The 16,721-nt window shown below is 44.8% G+C and overlaps 1 protein-coding gene across 4 annotated transcripts in view; it reads right to left on the bottom strand.

The window, feature by feature from the left end:
• Positions 1–11,911: 11,911 nt before the first annotated feature.
• LOC121532656 (testican-1) overlaps positions 11,912–16,721 on the bottom strand; it is a 290,839-nt gene continuing 286,029 nt past the window's right edge. For all 4 annotated transcript variants that reach the window (XM_041838443.1, XM_041838454.1, XM_041838446.1 and 1 more), the window contains 4 exons: positions 15,749–15,970; positions 15,499–15,561; positions 14,761–14,898; positions 11,912–12,871 (listed from right to left, as the gene is read on the bottom strand). In XM_041838443.1, the coding sequence (XP_041694377.1) occupies positions 12,675–12,871; positions 14,761–14,898; positions 15,499–15,561; positions 15,749–15,970 (620 nt within the window). In that variant the 3' untranslated portion in view covers positions 11,912–12,674. The remainder of the gene's footprint in view (positions 12,872–14,760; positions 14,899–15,498; positions 15,562–15,748; positions 15,971–16,721) is intronic.

The raw sequence follows: 16,721 nt of genomic DNA, 5'->3' as shown, positions 1-16,721 counted from the left end.
TAAAACAAAACAATGTCAAAAATACAACAGAAATACATATAATATAGAGTGTGTGCAAATTTAGCAAGTTATGGAGGCAAGGCAATAAAATAGGCTATAGTGCAAAATAATTACAATTAGTATTAACACTGGAATGATAGATGTGCAAGAGATGATGTGCAAATAGAGATACTGGGGTACAAATTAGCAAAATAAATAACAATATAGGGATGAGGTAGTTGGGCGGGCTAATTTCAGATGGGCTGTGTACAGGTGCAGTGATCGGTAAGGTGCTCTGACAACTGATGCTTAAAGTTAGTGAGGGAGATAAGTGTCTCCAGCTTCAGAGATTTTTGCAATTTGTTCCAGTCATTGGCAGCAGAGAACTGGAAGGAATTGCGGCCAAAGGAGGTGTTGGCTTTGGGGATGACCAGTGAGATATACCCGCTGGAGCGCAGACTACGGGTGGGTGTTGCTATGGTGACCAATGAGCTAAGATAAGGCGGGGATTTGCCTAGCAGTGATTTATAGATGGCCTGGAGCCAGTGGGTTTGGCGACGAATATGTAGTGAGGACCAGCCAACAAGAGCGTACAGGTCACAGTGGTGGGTATTATATGGGGCTTTGGAGACAAAACGGATGGCACTGTGATAGACTACATCCAATTTGCTGAGTAGAGTGTTGGAGGCTATTTTGTAAATGACATCGCCGAAGTCAAGGATCGGTAGGATAGTCAGTTTTACGAGGGCATGTTTGGCAGCATGAGTGAAGGAGGCTTTGTTGCGAAATAGGAAACCGATTCTAGATTTAACTTTGGATTGGAGATTCTTAATGTGAGTCTGGAAGGAGAGTTTACAGTCTAACCAGACACCTAGATATTTGTAGTTGTCCACATACTCTAGGTCAGACCCGTCGAGAGTAGTGATTCTAGTCGGGTGGGCGGGTGCAAGCAGCGTTCGGTTGAAGAGCATGCATTTAGTTTTACTAGTGTTCAAGAGCAGTTGGAGGCTACTGAAGGAGTGTTGTATGGAATTGAAGCTCGTTTGGAGGTTTGTTAACACAGTGTCCAATGAAGGGCCAGATGTATACAAAATGGTGTCGTCTCGTAGAGGTGGATCTGAGAGTCACCAGCAGCAAGAGCGACGTCATTGATATACACAGAGAAAAGAGTCGGCCCAAGAATTGAACCCTGTGGCACCCCCATAGAGACTGCCATAGGTCCAGACAACAGGCCCTCCGATTTGACACATTGAACTCTATCTGAGAAGTAGTTGGTGAACCAGGCGAGGCAGTCATTTGAGAAACCAAGGCTATTTAGTCTGCCAATAAGAATGCGGTGGTTGACAGAGTCGAAAGCCTTGGCCAGGTCAATGAAAACGGCTGCACAGTACTGTCTATTATCGATCGCGGTTATAATATCGTTTAGGACCTTGAGCGTGGCTGAAGTGCACCCATTACCAGCTCGGAAACCGGATTGCATAGCGGAGAAGGTACGGTGGGATTCGAAATGGTTGGTGATCTGTTTGTTGACTTGGCTTTCAAAAACTTTTGAAAGGCAGGGCAGGATGGATATGGGTCTGTAACAGTTTGGATCTAGAGTGTCACCCCCTTTGAAGAGGGGGATGACCGCGGCAGCTTTCCAATCTCTGGGGATCTCAGACGTTACGAAAGAGAGGTTAAACAGGCTAGTAATAGGGGTTGCGACAATTTCGGCAGCTAGTTTTAGAAAGAAAGGGTCCAGATTGTCTAGCCCAGATGATTTGTAGGGGTCCAGATTTTGCAGCTCTTTTAGAACATCAGCTGTCTGGATTTGTGTGAAGGAGAAGCGGGGGGCATGGGCAAGTTGCAGCGGAGGGTGCAGAGCTGGTGGCCGGGGTAGTGGTAGCCAGGTGGAAAGCATGGCCAGCCGTAGCAAAATGCTTGTTGAAATTCTCGATTATTGTAGATTTATCGGTGGTGATAGTGTTTCCTAGCCTCAGTGCAGTGGGCAGCTGGGAGGAAGTGCTCTTATTTTCCATGGACTTTACAGTGTCCCAAAACTTTTTGGAGTTAGTGCTACAGGATGCAAATTTCTGTTTGAAAAAGTTAGCCTTTGCTTTCCTAACTGCTTGTGTATATTGGTTCCTAACTTCCCTGAAAAGTTGCATATCGCGGGGGCTGTTCGATGCTAATGCAGTACGCCACAGGATGTTTTTGTGCTGTATAAGTTTGGTCAGTGGAATAATTGATTTAGTCAATTATGGAAGCCTCTAATTTCCTCTTTATAATATTGAGTATAGCTACTTTGCAATTGCATTAAAATATATATATATATATACAGTACCAGTCAAAAGTTTGGACACACCTACTCGTTCAAGGGGTTTTCTTTATACATTGTAGAATAATAGTGAAGACATCAACACCATGAAATAACACATATGGAATCATGTAGTAACCAAAAAAGTGTTACACAAATCAAAATATATTTTATATTTGAGATTCTTCAATTAGCCACCCTTTGCCTTGATGACAGCTTTGCACACTCTTGGCATTCTCTCAACCAGCTTCACCTGGAATGCTTTTCCAACAGTCTTGAAGGAGTTCCCAAATATGCTTAGCACTTGTTGCCTGCTTTTCCTTCACTCTGCCGTCCGACTCATCCCAAACCATCTCAATTGGGTTGAGGTCGGGGGATTGTGGAGGCCAGGTCATCTGATGCAGCACTCCATCACTCTCCTTCTTGGTAAAATAGCCCTTACACAGCCTGGAGGTGTGTTGGGCCATTGTCTTGTTGAAAAACAAATGATAGTCCCACTAAGCCCAAACCAGATGGGATGGCGTATTGCTGCAGAATGCTGTGGAAGCCATGAATTCTAAATAAATCACAGACAGTGTCACCAGCAAAGCACCCCCACACCATAACACCTCCTCCTCCATGCTTTATGGTGGGAACTACACATGCAGAGATAATCAGTTCACCCACACCGCGTCTCACAAAGACACAGCGGTTGGAAACAAAAATCTCAAATTTGGACTCCAGACCAAAGGACACATTTCCACTGGTCTAATGTCCATTGCTCATGTTTCTTAGCCCATGCAGGTCTCTTCTTATTATTGGTGTCCTTTAGTAGTGGTTTCTTTGCAGCAATTCGATCAGATGTGTCTGTTACTTGAACTCTGTGAAGCATTTATTTGGGCTGCAATTTCTGAGGCTGGTAACTCTAATGAACTTATCTTCTGCAGCAGAGGTAACTCTGGGTCTTCCATTCCTGTGGTGGTCCTCATGAGAGCCAGTTTCATCATAGTTCTTGATGGTTTTTGCGACTGCACTTGAAGAAACTTTCAAAGTTCTTGACATTTTCCGGATTGACTGACCTTCATGATGGACTGTCGTTTCTCTTTGCTTATTTGAGCTGTTCTTGCCATAATATGGACTTGGTATTTTTCCAAATAGGGAATCTCAAAAAGAAAATATATTTTGATTTGTTTAACACTTTTTTGGTTACTACATGATTCCATATGTGATATTTCATAGTTTGGATGTCTTCACTATTATTCTACAATGTAAAAAATTGCAAAAATAAAGAAAAAACCTTGAATGAGTAGGTGTGTCCAAACTTTTGACTGGTAGTGTGTATATTGGCAATGTAGAACAAAATCTACAGTATTTCTTCCAAAGTTAAGCCCAGTGTTACACCACTAGATGACAGCATTGATTCACTAAAGAAAGCACCTTTATGGTACTACACTAGTACTCCTGCCCGCACCTCCATACATCTCAGATTCCATTCGAATTTCCCCTCTGCCTATATTACGCAGCAATTTGCGAGGCAGTCTGCCTCCAGTACAATATAAACACCCATTTATCACCCTCTGTCTGCCATCAGAGCTGTAATCTGTTGCCTGGAAACGGATCCGGCCTACTGTTCAGTGTTTTGGTCAGACAAGTTACATTTTCTCAGAGACAACAGATTATCTGCAGACAGGGTCAGAGCGATATCATTCTGTTACTTCAGACAGGTAAAGGTGAGTCAAGGAGAGAAACTCATGTTCTGTCTTTGTGTGCAGTAGTAGATCCAGAAGAACCTGCAACCTACAATGATTTCTGGTGACTCCTCCTTAAGGTAGAGACCGCCATATGAGAGAGGTTGGCTGACCATGTGTGTGTGTGTGTGTGTGTGTGGGAGGGTTATGGCGAGAGCGACCCCACACAGATGCCATCAGGTCCGCACTCCTCCACTTTCCATCTGTGACCATCTGCTAGAGGGAGCTGAGGGAGGGAGAGGTTAGAGGGAGGGAGGGGATAGAGGGAGGGAGGGAGAGGATAGAGGGAGGGAGGGAGAGGATAGAGGGAGGGAGGGAGAGGATAGAGGGAGGGAGGGAGGGATGTTGAGGTGTTCAAGGGCATCCCTGTGCTTGTCACAAACCGAACAAAGGGGGAGGGGAGGGGTGCCGCTTTGGGTGGGATGTGGTGAGACACAAAGACACTCACGCACACACACCTCACTATGTACCCCACCCCACACCTGCTCTCGTCCCTCATGTCACATTCAGTTTAGTCCCTACCAGGAGACTGCAAGAGCCGACATATACAGTACAATCATTGGAGCAGACAGAGATAGCAGTGACAGGGCCCTGGCCTCATCCTGACTTAAAGCATTATCACAACAAACACAAAAACTGACCTTGGATAAGTGCTGAGGGGGAACTATATTGATGGCTCTGACTCAGAATTTCCCATTGACTGGTGGAGATCACAGACCCCTGATGACTGAATGTGTCAAATGACTAAACCAGCTAGTGCTTCAGTCTCATTTCCATCAGCACAGGGTTTATTAAGCCTGGGCCCGCCTCTTTCTACACATCAATGACTGCATAAATGGAGCCGTGCAAATACAACTTGATCAAATGACTGTGATATTTATTTGAAACGTAATCTCTGGTGTTATATAAAATACCCATTAATGCTTGGCTCATTTATTCTCCCTCTGACAACGTCATGTCCAGTTTGGAGTGTAAAGACACAGCTCTCAGCGAGCCAGGGAAAACCTTTGAAACCCTGAGAGGGAATTAAGCAGCCGTTTTTCCGCATGCTAATTTGTGTCTCACTGTCTCTCTCTCTGCCACATTCAGACAGGGGATCATAATCGTCAGCACTTCAATAACTAGCATCCCTGCTAAAGACACATCTTCTTAAGCAGCTGCTGTGTGTGTCAAATCAAATCAAATTGTATTTGTCACATACACGTGTTTAGCAGATGTTATTGTGGTGTAGTGAAATGCTTGTGCTTCTAGCGCCGACAGTGCAGTAATATCTAACAATTTCACAACATCTACCCAATACACACACATCTAAGTCAGGAATGAATTAAGAATAAATACATCTATGGAAGAGTGATGTCAGAGCGGCATGGACTAAGATACAGTAGAATAGTATAGAATACAGTATATACATATGAGATGAGTAATGCAAGATATGTAAACCTTATTAAAGTGACTAAGATACCGTAGAATAGTATAGAATACAGTATATACATATGAGATGAGTAATGCAAGATATGTAAACATTATTAAAGTGGCTAGTGTTCCATTTCTTAAAGTGGCCATTGATTTCTAGTCTATGTCTATAGGCAGCAGCCTCTAATGTGCTAGTTATGGCTGTTTAACAGTCTGATGGCCTTGAGATAGAAGCTGTTTTTCATTCTCTCGGTCCCAGCTTTGATGCACCTGTACTGACCTCGCCTTCTGGATGATAGCGGGGTGAACAGGCAGTGGCTCGGGTGACTGATGTCCTTGATGATCTTTTTGCCCTTCCTGTGACATCGGGTGCTGTAGGTGTCCTGGTGGGCGGGTAGTTTGCCCCCGGTGTGTGTGTGTGTGTGTGTGTATCTGGCGGTGTCTAGCTGGTATCTTGTGTGCTGCTGCTTCTGCTCTGTGTTTTGGGGTGTGGAAGAAAGTGCCCATGGCCGGGGCTTTGCTGTGTGTTTTCCATCTAATCTCTGAGTCTACATTCTTGTCACATCTCTGCCTCTCCCTCCCTCTCTCTCCTCTCTACGTCCTCCTCAGAGGCAGACAGGAGATTTACTGATCTGCTCCTAAATATTAAGTGGATTAATCAGGAACAGAGAGCGGGGGCTTCATAAATAGCAATGAGAGGCGGTGAGACGAGAGAGGGTTGAGGATCCTCTCCGTGTCCACTCTGTGTAGAGCTATTAAGAGTTTATTAATGCACTGGATTAAACCCAATAACCTCCATTTAAAGAAGGTGGGACATGCAATCTATCTTAATGATGGATCTCATAGGGGTCACACCTAAAGGGAACTGGGAGCCAGGGAAACAATGCCCGCCTCCACCGCTGAGTGACATGGGGCAAAAGCCAATCACATTTATTCTATGAGGGCGCCCTTGAGAGGTAGTGTCTCGCCCTCTTGTACAGAACCTTTCGGTGTGCTTAGTGGCGATATAGAGGCCCAAAATGCTTAACGCTGCAGGTTGAAGTTAAATATATAATGGGCACGTTTCCTTTTATGCTATGTTAACCTTCATCTTTCACCAACCAAGCACGTCCCTGATACAGCATCCTATACTGCAACAGCAGATTTGTTATTTCTGAGTATTACGCTTGAGTAAAAAGAGAGAGCAATTAATATTAAGTCATATTTAGGAGGTACAATCAAGCCCTACGATAACGGACATGACAATCCAATAAGGGGCTGTTTTGACAACTGTCAACATGCTCTGTCAACACATTGATGCTATGTTAACACCTCTCACTGATAACGCCTGCTGTCCCTGAGAGGAAGCAGACACAGTACCATATGTTAATCCTGACAGCATCCCTGGGGCTTTTGCAGTGTCTTTGTTTGGCTTGAGTCTGCAGGGGAAATGGTAGGAAACAAGTGGTGTTTAACAATTTCAAACAATCTGCATCAATTCAGCCCGTGGTACAGTATATCAGTTCTCTAGAAACCTATTTCCTGGGAGAATAGGTTGTGTGTGAGCAGCAATATTACAGTTCTGGATTTGAAGGCTTGGTCTTGGAATGGCTCACATTTGAAAATATTCGTTTTTTTGTGACGTTGACTGAACAAGATACCGGGCTGGCCCAGCCGACTTGAGGTTCAGACACAGATCTTAGGTCAGTATTGTGTGTTTTGCCCAAATGGGTTTGAGAAGGGTAGGCTGACCCTAGATCTGTGCCTAATGCGCTGTTTCTATCTATAACTTTATTAATCCACACCACCAGTCACAGATCACAGCCCTAACCCAGTCTTAAATCACCATGACACAATCATAACAGACTCAGAATGAAAGAGGGAGCGAGAGGGCAGAACTTATGGAGCAAGATAGAGAGAGAGAGAGACTGAAAAATGGATTTTCTTCCAGCTGCATAAATCAAATTGAGTACAAAAAGGGCATTATCAAATCGATAGATTTAATATAGCATATTAGATGAAGACAAAGGCATGTCTGGTGAGGGGAGGTAACTTTTGAATGATGGCACTGGAACACATCAATATATTCCATTGCTATTTGGATGAAGGATAAGCTATGTAGAATGCAATAACACACAACTCCCAAACCTCTATAAAACTTGTTAAAGGCATAAATGCAAAGCTCATGTATGCCTGAGTGACAAAGTAGGAGTAATATGTATTTTGTGTGTGTGTTCACGTAAAAATGGCATTATTTAAATAAGACCATCACACAGAGAAGGTACAGGACAGGACAGACTTAAATTTATTCAGACAAACATTGTGGAACTGTTACAATAAAATCAATATATTTTCAGCCCATAACATCAACATTCCATTATAGCTCCAGAAGGGGAAAAATAAAACACTGAAGAACTCACTACACTATGCTTCTATGGAAAGAGCTACATTAATCTAGCTACATTAAGGACAATTGATTTACACACCTTAGTCTGTTAAATGCAACTGGACAAAGCCACAGTGCCTTCACACGGCAATATATTACACCCCTTTCACATAGTATTTTTTTCTCTTTACAAAGTAAAAATATATAGAATTAACAAAGAAGACTTTAGCAAATATGGCCATTTATGTGTGTTTGGACTTGTGGAGGTGTCATATTAGAACTGTGTGTGTGTGTGTGTGTGTGTGTGTATCTGAGGACAGTTCAGTAACTGTCTAGTACAGGTTGGAAATGAGAAGGACCATTTCCTTCTCATTTATTGCGCTTTTGTAGACGTTTGAGCGACTAGGGCCAAACAGAGGGAGGGTTACTCAGCTTTGTACACAAGTAGGCCAGGCAAGGGAGGGACAGCAGTGACATCAGGACAGGGCAAGGGTCACTTAGGACATCATGAGAGGGAAAAAGTCAAGGCCAGGTTGATCGCAGAATCAAAAAAGGAGCCTTACACTACTTCAGCAAGAGAGGACTTTATACATGTGCATGCGGGTGTGTGTGTGTATTGTGTTAGTGTAAGATTTATTGTCTCTCTGGCTGATGTACACACAGAGAGGTCAGAGTTGAAGATGCAAAGGGTAAACAAAACTAAAGGGTCATCATGCATGTTATTGACGTGATCAACAAACAACAAATCAATATCAGGGTCAGAGGTCAGAGGTGAGAGGTCAGAGGTGATGCAGTGATCAGTTGTGACCAGATGAGTTAATGTTGTGATCGATACAGGGACCAAGGAGAAGAACTGAAATCACCCAACAGTTGTTACTAAATACACAGATACATACGAGTATGGGTGAGGGACATGGAAATAGTTAGAGAGGGATGAGGAGGGAGAGGGGGAAGGAGAGAGAGGAGGGGGAGGAGAGAGATAGATGGGGAAGGCGAGAGATGAGGGGAGGAGAGAGAGGGGGAAGGAGAGAGAGGAGGGGAAAGAGAGAGATGAGGGGGAGGCGAGAGGAGGGTAAAGAGGGAGAGGGGGAAGGAGAGAGGGGGGAAGGAGAGAGAGGAGGGGAAGGAGGGAGAGGGGGAATGAGAGAGAGGAGGGGAAGGAGGGAGAGGAGGGGAAGGAGGGAGAGGAGGGGAAGGAGGGGAAGGAGAGAGAGGAGGGTAAGGAGAGAGAGGGGGAAGGAGAGAGATGAGGGGAAGGAGAGAGAGGGGGAAGGAGAGAGAGGGGGAAGGAGAGAGAGGAGGGGAAGGAGAGATATGAGGGGAAGGAGAAGATGGGGAAGGAGAGAGAGGAGTGGAAGGAGGGAGAGGGGGAAGGAGAGAGAGGAGGGGAAGGAGAGAGAGGGGGAAGGAGAGAGAGGGGGAAGGAGATAGAGAGTGGAAAGGAGAGAGAGGAGGGGAAGGAGAGAGAGGGGGAAGGAGAAAGATGAGGGGAATGAGAGAGAGGGGGAAGGAGAGAGGAGGGGAAGGAGAGAGAGGTGGAAGGAGAGAGGGGGGGAAGGAGAGAGAGGGGGAAGGAGAAAGATGAGGGGAATGAGAGAGAGGGGGAAGGAGAGAGGAGGGGAAGGAGAGAGAGGTGGAAGGAGAGAGAGGGGGAAGGAAGAAACAATAAGAACAGAGAACAAAAAGGGAGGATGGGCATTAGAGAAAAAGAGAGATTTGAGGGAAAGAGAAAGAAAGCCCAAAACCCAAAAGCATCACTTTCATCCCATGAGTTCCTCTTCCTGTCTTTCATCTTGGAGTGAGATGAAAGGTTGACTCTACGGGCGTCAAATGACCACCCATTACCTATTACCCACAACCACCCATTCCACCCAATCGTGGTGTGCATTACTCGTCTCCACAGAGACCTTGGGTGGAGAGACAAGGCAGCGATACGGCAGCCTTGCAGGGGAGACATCTCTGAGATATAAAAACCAAAATAAGGGAAATTAAAGGAAAGAGAGGAGCGAGAGGAGTGCCATGGCTGTAAAACTCCCTCATGCATTCCACCAGTGTGAAAAACAGAGGAGATAGAGAGAGAAAGAGAGAGGAGGGTAGAGAGAGGGAGAAAAAGAGGGAAAATAAGCGAGTGACAAAATGATAGTGAAGATGAGCGAGAGAGAGAGGGAGCTAGAGGGAGTGAAAGGCTGTGAGTGAGGGAGCAGAAAAAGAGAGAGAGTGGGAGATTTGAAAGTGAGTAAGCAGGGTTAGGTCGTGATAGGCTGTTTTCTAATTAGCTGTGTGTCTGCCTGGAACTACACTTTTATTTCACAGATCAAATTGAAACATCAGTGGTGCCAACTGACTGGCTGAAGAGTAGAAGAGCTCAGTGGTGTATTGTGTGCTGGATTCCTTACAAAAACATATTGCAGTTTTCAAACTGCAGTAAAAGTGCAGTAACTGCAGTCGACTGTGGTATTTTGGACACAGTAATTGCAGAATAACTGCAATGTACTGCACTGTAACTGCAGTTATACTGCACTGTAACTGCAGTTAAACTGCAAAATTAAAAAAACGGTGTTATTTTGGACGCAGTATTGGCAGTATACTGCAGTTATACTGCAATCTTTTTTCGTAAGGAAAGAGCCAAAGTGTCAATCACAAGACTCACACTTTAATCAAAGATCTGTTCAAGATGTGTTTCCACTGGCCAAAGCACACCAAAGCAAGAGCAATGTACCATTACGCTGCATCACAAGACCAATGAAACACAAGCCTTGCAAATACAGTACTGACAACTGATAAAATAGTGCCCGGCTCAGACCCGCAAATATATACGTCCGATCATCCAAGGCCTGTCATTATCAAAGTGGAATGCCACTGAGCATTGTGTGGGTGTGCTTATACTGTTCCAGTGTAAGGCTTATAACTGTTCATAAGCCTGCCTTATGGGTTAAGCCTATCTCATCTGGGTTTATGGGCTAGATACATTAAGATAACTGACCTCACTTGACTACAACCCGAAATATTCTGGAAAAAAACTGGAACTTATTTAGAATAGAAGTTATAGAATGTTCCACTTCCTCTGTCAACAGTACACACCAATGGCTACAGAAATTAAACTCGATGACAAACAAAACTATTATGCTAAGATGTTCTTTTTAACAGACTCACGCTGCTTCTAGTTGTGTTTTTTTCTCTCTCCCAAAGCGAACCCATAAAAGCATTTTGTGTTTGTGTCCGTTTCTAAATCTTGAAAGGTCAGAATAATGGCAGGGCTCTTTGTGTGACTACAATTAGATTTAACTGTTCCACAGACTAAGTGCCTCCATCTGAAACAGAAGTACAAAACTAGCTAAAAAAATTAAGTCATTATCAAAGCTTTCAAGCTGAGGAGAGTGGTTGCTATTTAGTAAGTGGCTAACAACATGGTTTTGAACTTGTAAAAGCTAAATTGGAGGAGGAAGCATCAAATAAAGACTACACAGCATTGAGACAGCAAGGGAAGAGAGCACTGCAGCCGCCAATATGGGCATTGTCAAATCAACATCAAATCAAATTTTATTTGTCACATGCTTCGTAAACAAGAGGTGTAGACTAACAGTGAAATGCTTACTTACAGGTCCTTTTCCAACAATGCAGAGTTAAAGATAAAGATATTGACTCCTCTGTACACAGGACACATAGTTATACACTGAGTGGACAAAACATTAGGAATACCTGCTCTTTCCCTGACATAGACTGACCAGGTGAATCCAGATGAAAGCTATGATCCCTTATTGCTGTCACTTGTTAAATCTACTTCAATCAGTGTAGATGAAGGGGAGGAGACCGGTTCAAGAAGGATTTTTAAGCCTTGAGACAATTGACATGGATTGTGTATGTGGGCCGTTAAGAGGGTGAATGGGAAAAACAAACCTTTGAACGGGGTATGGTAGTAGGTGCCAGGCGCACCGGTTTATGTCAAGAACTGCAACGCAACTGGGTTTTTCACGCTCAACAGTTTCCCGTGTGTATCAAGAATGGTCCACCACCCAAAGGACATCCAGCCAACTTGACACAACTGTGGGAAGTATTGGAGTCAACATGGGCCAGCATCCCTATGGAAAGCTTTCAACACCTTGTAGAGTCCATGCCCCGACGAATTGAGGCTGTTTTAAGGGCAAAAGGGCGGGGTGCAACTCAATATTAGGAAAGTGTCCCTAATGTTTTGTACACTCAGTGTATCTTCCCACCCAAACTTCTCTTCAGCAGGGGCGTAGTCATGGAACATGCAACAAAAAGTAACACATCATCACTCTTGCTGGTTCTAGGGCACCCTGGAACATTCAATAACAGCAAGAACGTTATTCTCGACCAAAGAGCCTATAGAATATAATGGAACCAGAGAATATGGTATTCTAGAACATGAGGGCTGAGGCCGGGAGCGGAACACGGAGTCTCTGACAGAAGGCCCAGAACACACCATAGAATCTGTCTCTGGCCTCACAGACAGACAAAGAGACTCTCAGAGACACACAGAGACAGATAAAGAGAGAGAAAGGGGAGATGAGAGAGGGAGAGGGAGTAAGAGCAAGAAAGAGAGAGAGAGGGGATATAGCAATGTGTCAGTCAAAGGTTGAAGGGTTTGAGGACAGTTGCAGTAGCAGAGGGACACACATTAAAAGAGACTAGACAGTCTTTGTTTGAATTGAATAGGTCTCTATTATCTGAAGGAGAGTAGGAGGGGCACACTATATGAAGGTGGAGTAGTGGAGAGAACGTTTCAAGGTGAACAAGAGGCATAGTGGAGGGGATAGTCAGTTGATGCTGAGGGGTAGGGGGTGGGACGAAGGAGACGCTGGAATGGCTTCAGGTCTGTTCAGAGTTAACGGGGGTCCCTGGTTGGTTGATGGGAGAACAGGTGGGGGCGGAGCTACCAGATGTAGCCAGTCTCGTCGTCTTTGTCATCTTCCTCGTCCTCGTCATCCTCAATGGCCCCTCTGGGATGGATCCGGCCCCGCCTCTGCTTCTGCCGGCTCCTCCCACTCTGAGCTGGCTCCTCCTCCTGGTCATCAAGGAGAATGACGGCGCCCCCGCTACCAAAATCCCCCGAGGTCTCTTGGTCCTCCTCTACACAGAGAGAGAGAGCCAGTCAGGTTAGACAGAGACAGACAGGTTAGACACACATTTAACAGAGACAGATGGGTTAAATAAAGAGACAGAGAGACAGACAGGTTAGACAGAGAGTCAGACAGGTTAGACAGAGAGTCAGACAGGTTAGACAGAGAGTCAGACAGGTTAGAGCAGAGGTTCCCAAACTTCTTTGGCCAGCGACCCGATTTAGTTATCTTTGTTTTTGCAACCCCACCATGTAAAAAAGGTGATGTAATCAACGGCCAATGTTAACTTTTTAAATTGGGGATATGACAGTTTATTACAAATCAGTCTGACAGTACTTTTGACAGTATTTCAGTCTGAAGGAAGTATGGTTTGAAGTGACTGAAATAAATCAGAAAGGTATTGGGATGTTCAGAAGATCATCAGGCAAACATTTTGTTTGATCTTGATGATGTTCTTTTCCCCCCAGTCTGATTTAGTGCCTGGTCTTGTCCACTCTATTCTAATGAGGCTTGTGGGCATTGTAGAGGGAAACAGAAGACACTGTGTTCCTGAGAGTATTATCTTTCAGTGATGGGGTCATAATATGCAGCTTAAACCATTCAAAAGATAGAACCACATTTGTAGAAAAAAAGAAACAGAAACTGGCTACCGGAGGTTACTGACATAACCCCGGTTTTATGAACCAAGTGCAATTAAATAAATAAAAATCCCCAGAGTTTCTCTCGCAACCCCATTTTCAAATCAGGCGACCCCACATGGGGTCGTGACCCCTAGTTTGGGAAACGCTGGGTTAGAGACAGCGAGACAGACAGGTTAGAGACAGAGATAGAGAGACATACAGGTTAGATACAGAAACAAACTAACCCATACACAGACAACCTGCTTTTGGTTGAGATGTGCTATTCCGACAACACAATGCATTACTGTAAATAACCTCATCTTCCTCCAGTGGTCCATCTGAGCCTGAGCTCTGCTTTATCCCAGCTCACAATCTTATAGCATCAAACGCTTCAAAGGAACGCTGTTAAAGCCCAAATACATGAGCAGGGAATCAGAGGAGGCAGCCAGAGGCATTCAGCTATAGATAGATAAGGCTTCACAGGCTGTTCTCAGATCTGTCTGATTGGATACACAACTTCCATTAGCAGCACAGGATTTACAACGCTAACATTCAGTCTGGCAATTGTTACTGAAGATCAGTATCCTTGTAAAAATGGAACTATGCTTTAGAGATACAATTACCAAAAATCACATTCCACAACTACAAAAGAAAAATGCGACAATAACAACCTCTGTTCCTCTTAAAGGTCTGGAGAGTTTAGTTTTTTTCGCGGGGCGACACGCACGTGCGCACACACACACAGGCACCTTTGCTCTGTAAAAAAGTGTCTACCAGAACAGACATTGAGAGGCATCCCACGTTCAGTGGTATCTTTAAAGAAAGACTCAGCGAGATGGCTGCCTCCAGCACCCCAGATAACACAGGCTCAGATAACACACACACACACACACACAGTAACACCTTTATCAATGAGCACACTCGTAGAGACATATGGGACGCAGTGTAAAGAGAATGCTGGAGGGGAATGTGTGTGCTTGCCTGTGCTCATGTGTTGAAAAGGGTTAGTAATTTTATGTCGGGTTCAGATACTATGTGAAATCTTTGAAATACTTGCTGTAGCTTGCCTGGAGTGACAGATCGGCGTGATCTGCAGTTTTGGTGCTATTCTATTGGTCCATTGAGCTAGGCAAGCTCAATCCCACACAGATAAAGTATTTCAAATGATTTAGCATTTCAAGCTCTGGTACATACAGTATATATGCATGTGTACATGATTGTGTGTTGGTTATGTGTGTGTGGGGGTGGGGGGGGGGGGGTTGACTGTTATTGGTCTTACCACAGGTGGGGTTGCCCTGTTTTCTGGAGCCGGCGATCTCGTTGCCGTATTTGTCTACACACCAACACTGTCCAGTACTACCACGACACTGGGTTGGCTTAAAGTAACCCTCCTCAGAACAGCGTGGAATATAGACCCCTAGAGAGAGAGGGAGGGAGGGATGAAGAGAGAGAATGAGAGAGAGATAAGTAAAATACATTCTAAACAATCCTGTAATATAACCATATTTACTAAAAACCCACTCCATCTCCAATGTGATCATGGTCATGTCCCTGTAGGTTTTGTGTATGCAGAGGCTGAGGCAAACAATCAATTACTAGAGCCTAGGCTCTGACAACAGTCATACATCCTGCTTAAAGGGGACCAGGCACTTTCAATAACAGCACTCACACACACACACACACACACACAAACCCGTTAACCTCTTTTTACATTTTTTTGTGACCCAGTGAAAGACCATTTCTCAAAGTGTGTTTTGTCGTGAGTTATAACACTATTACACACGATTATTGATGACCGTTTGGCTGAGGGTTTGAAGGGGTTAGGGGTGGGGGACTTTTCGATAAAATGTCAGGGTGTGTGTGTGTGCGTGCTATTGATCTTTTGTGTTGTTGTCAGCTGGATGATGTATTGCGGCTAAATATGTAGCTTCATTTCCATATGCAGTGTTAGTGCATCCCACTAAAAACTGTCATTTTGCAGAGGAGTGACTGACAGCTGTCACTCCAGCAGACTGACCCATGACAGTGTTGCGCCGACCCTGGGTCTGACTCCTGTTCATCTCATTCTGGCAGGGCAGACCTGGAGAAAGACATACAGACTAGTGTTAAATACAGAACAGTTCAAATGAACTTTCTCCATCACACACACCTCTCTCTTTCTTTTTTTGCTCTCTGTACTTCTCCCATCCCTCCTCCCTCCATGCCCTCCATGCCCTCTCAATCCCTTCCTTTTTACCGCCCTCCCTTCACCCCTCCATCTCTCTCACCGTCAGGTTTCTGGAAGCAGTAGCACCACTCGTTGTTGGACAGTTTCCCGTCCTTGAAGGAGTCGCAGGAGTTGAACAGGGGCTTCATACACAGCTCATACTTGTCCAGGTAGATGGCACTGAGCTCTGATTGGTCCAGCAGGAGGTCATAGTTCATGTCCAGCTTGTTGAACATCCAACCCAGAGAGTCCTTACAGATGGGCAAGATACTGGTGTCAAAACCTGGGAGAGGGGAGAGGGGGAGATTAGCGGGAGGTGTGTGTATGTGGGGGGGTGGGGGGAGGGTGTTTTAGGACATTTGTGTGTGTGTGTGTTTGTGTGTTAGTGTGTGTGTGTGTGTCTGTTTTAGCAAAGACAGTACAGTATGAAGATTCCTAGAAACTGCTTCCCCGATCATGCTTTTAGGTGATGTCATGGTGATGTTGGCTAGCTAAACACATCATCGGATTGAAAGATCGTCTCGCACCGAACTGCGCATGTGCAGGCCGTCAAATCAAAGGCACTCCTGAAATATAAAGTTGATTTTGACGAAAATGAAAACGTGTCAGTTTGTCACTTTCAGTTTGTCTCTTTCAGTTTGTCACTTTCACGAGGTTGGAGTAATAACTTGTTCAGCTACTTAAGACATCTACGTTGTGCCTTTAGATTTTGAGAAAATGAACAACTAAATAATATTTTTTACTTCTGCCATTGACTTCCCAAACCCCTGTCTGGTCTGTCGAGTATGCTTCACGAAGCGTTTCCGGAAGTATCGCGATGTTGGGCCTCTGGGTTTAGAAACTCTGTGGTTGTATTTGAGGGGGTACTTTCAGGGCCTCTTGTCTTGGCTTCAGTCAGGGCCTCTTGTCTTGGCTTCAGTCAGGGCCTCTTGTCTTGGCTTCAGTCAGGGCCTCTTGTCTTGGCTTCAGTCAGGGCCTCTTGTCTTGGCTTCAGTCAGGGCCTCTTGTCTTGGCTTCAGTCAGGGCCTCGTGTC

The sequence above is a fragment of the Coregonus clupeaformis genome, chromosome 2 (assembly GCF_020615455.1).
Source record: "Coregonus clupeaformis isolate EN_2021a chromosome 2, ASM2061545v1, whole genome shotgun sequence".
Lineage (NCBI taxonomy): Eukaryota > Metazoa > Chordata > Actinopteri > Salmoniformes > Salmonidae > Coregonus > Coregonus clupeaformis.
Note: the sequence above shows the minus strand (reverse complement) of the source record. Positions and strands in the feature narration are given on the sequence as shown.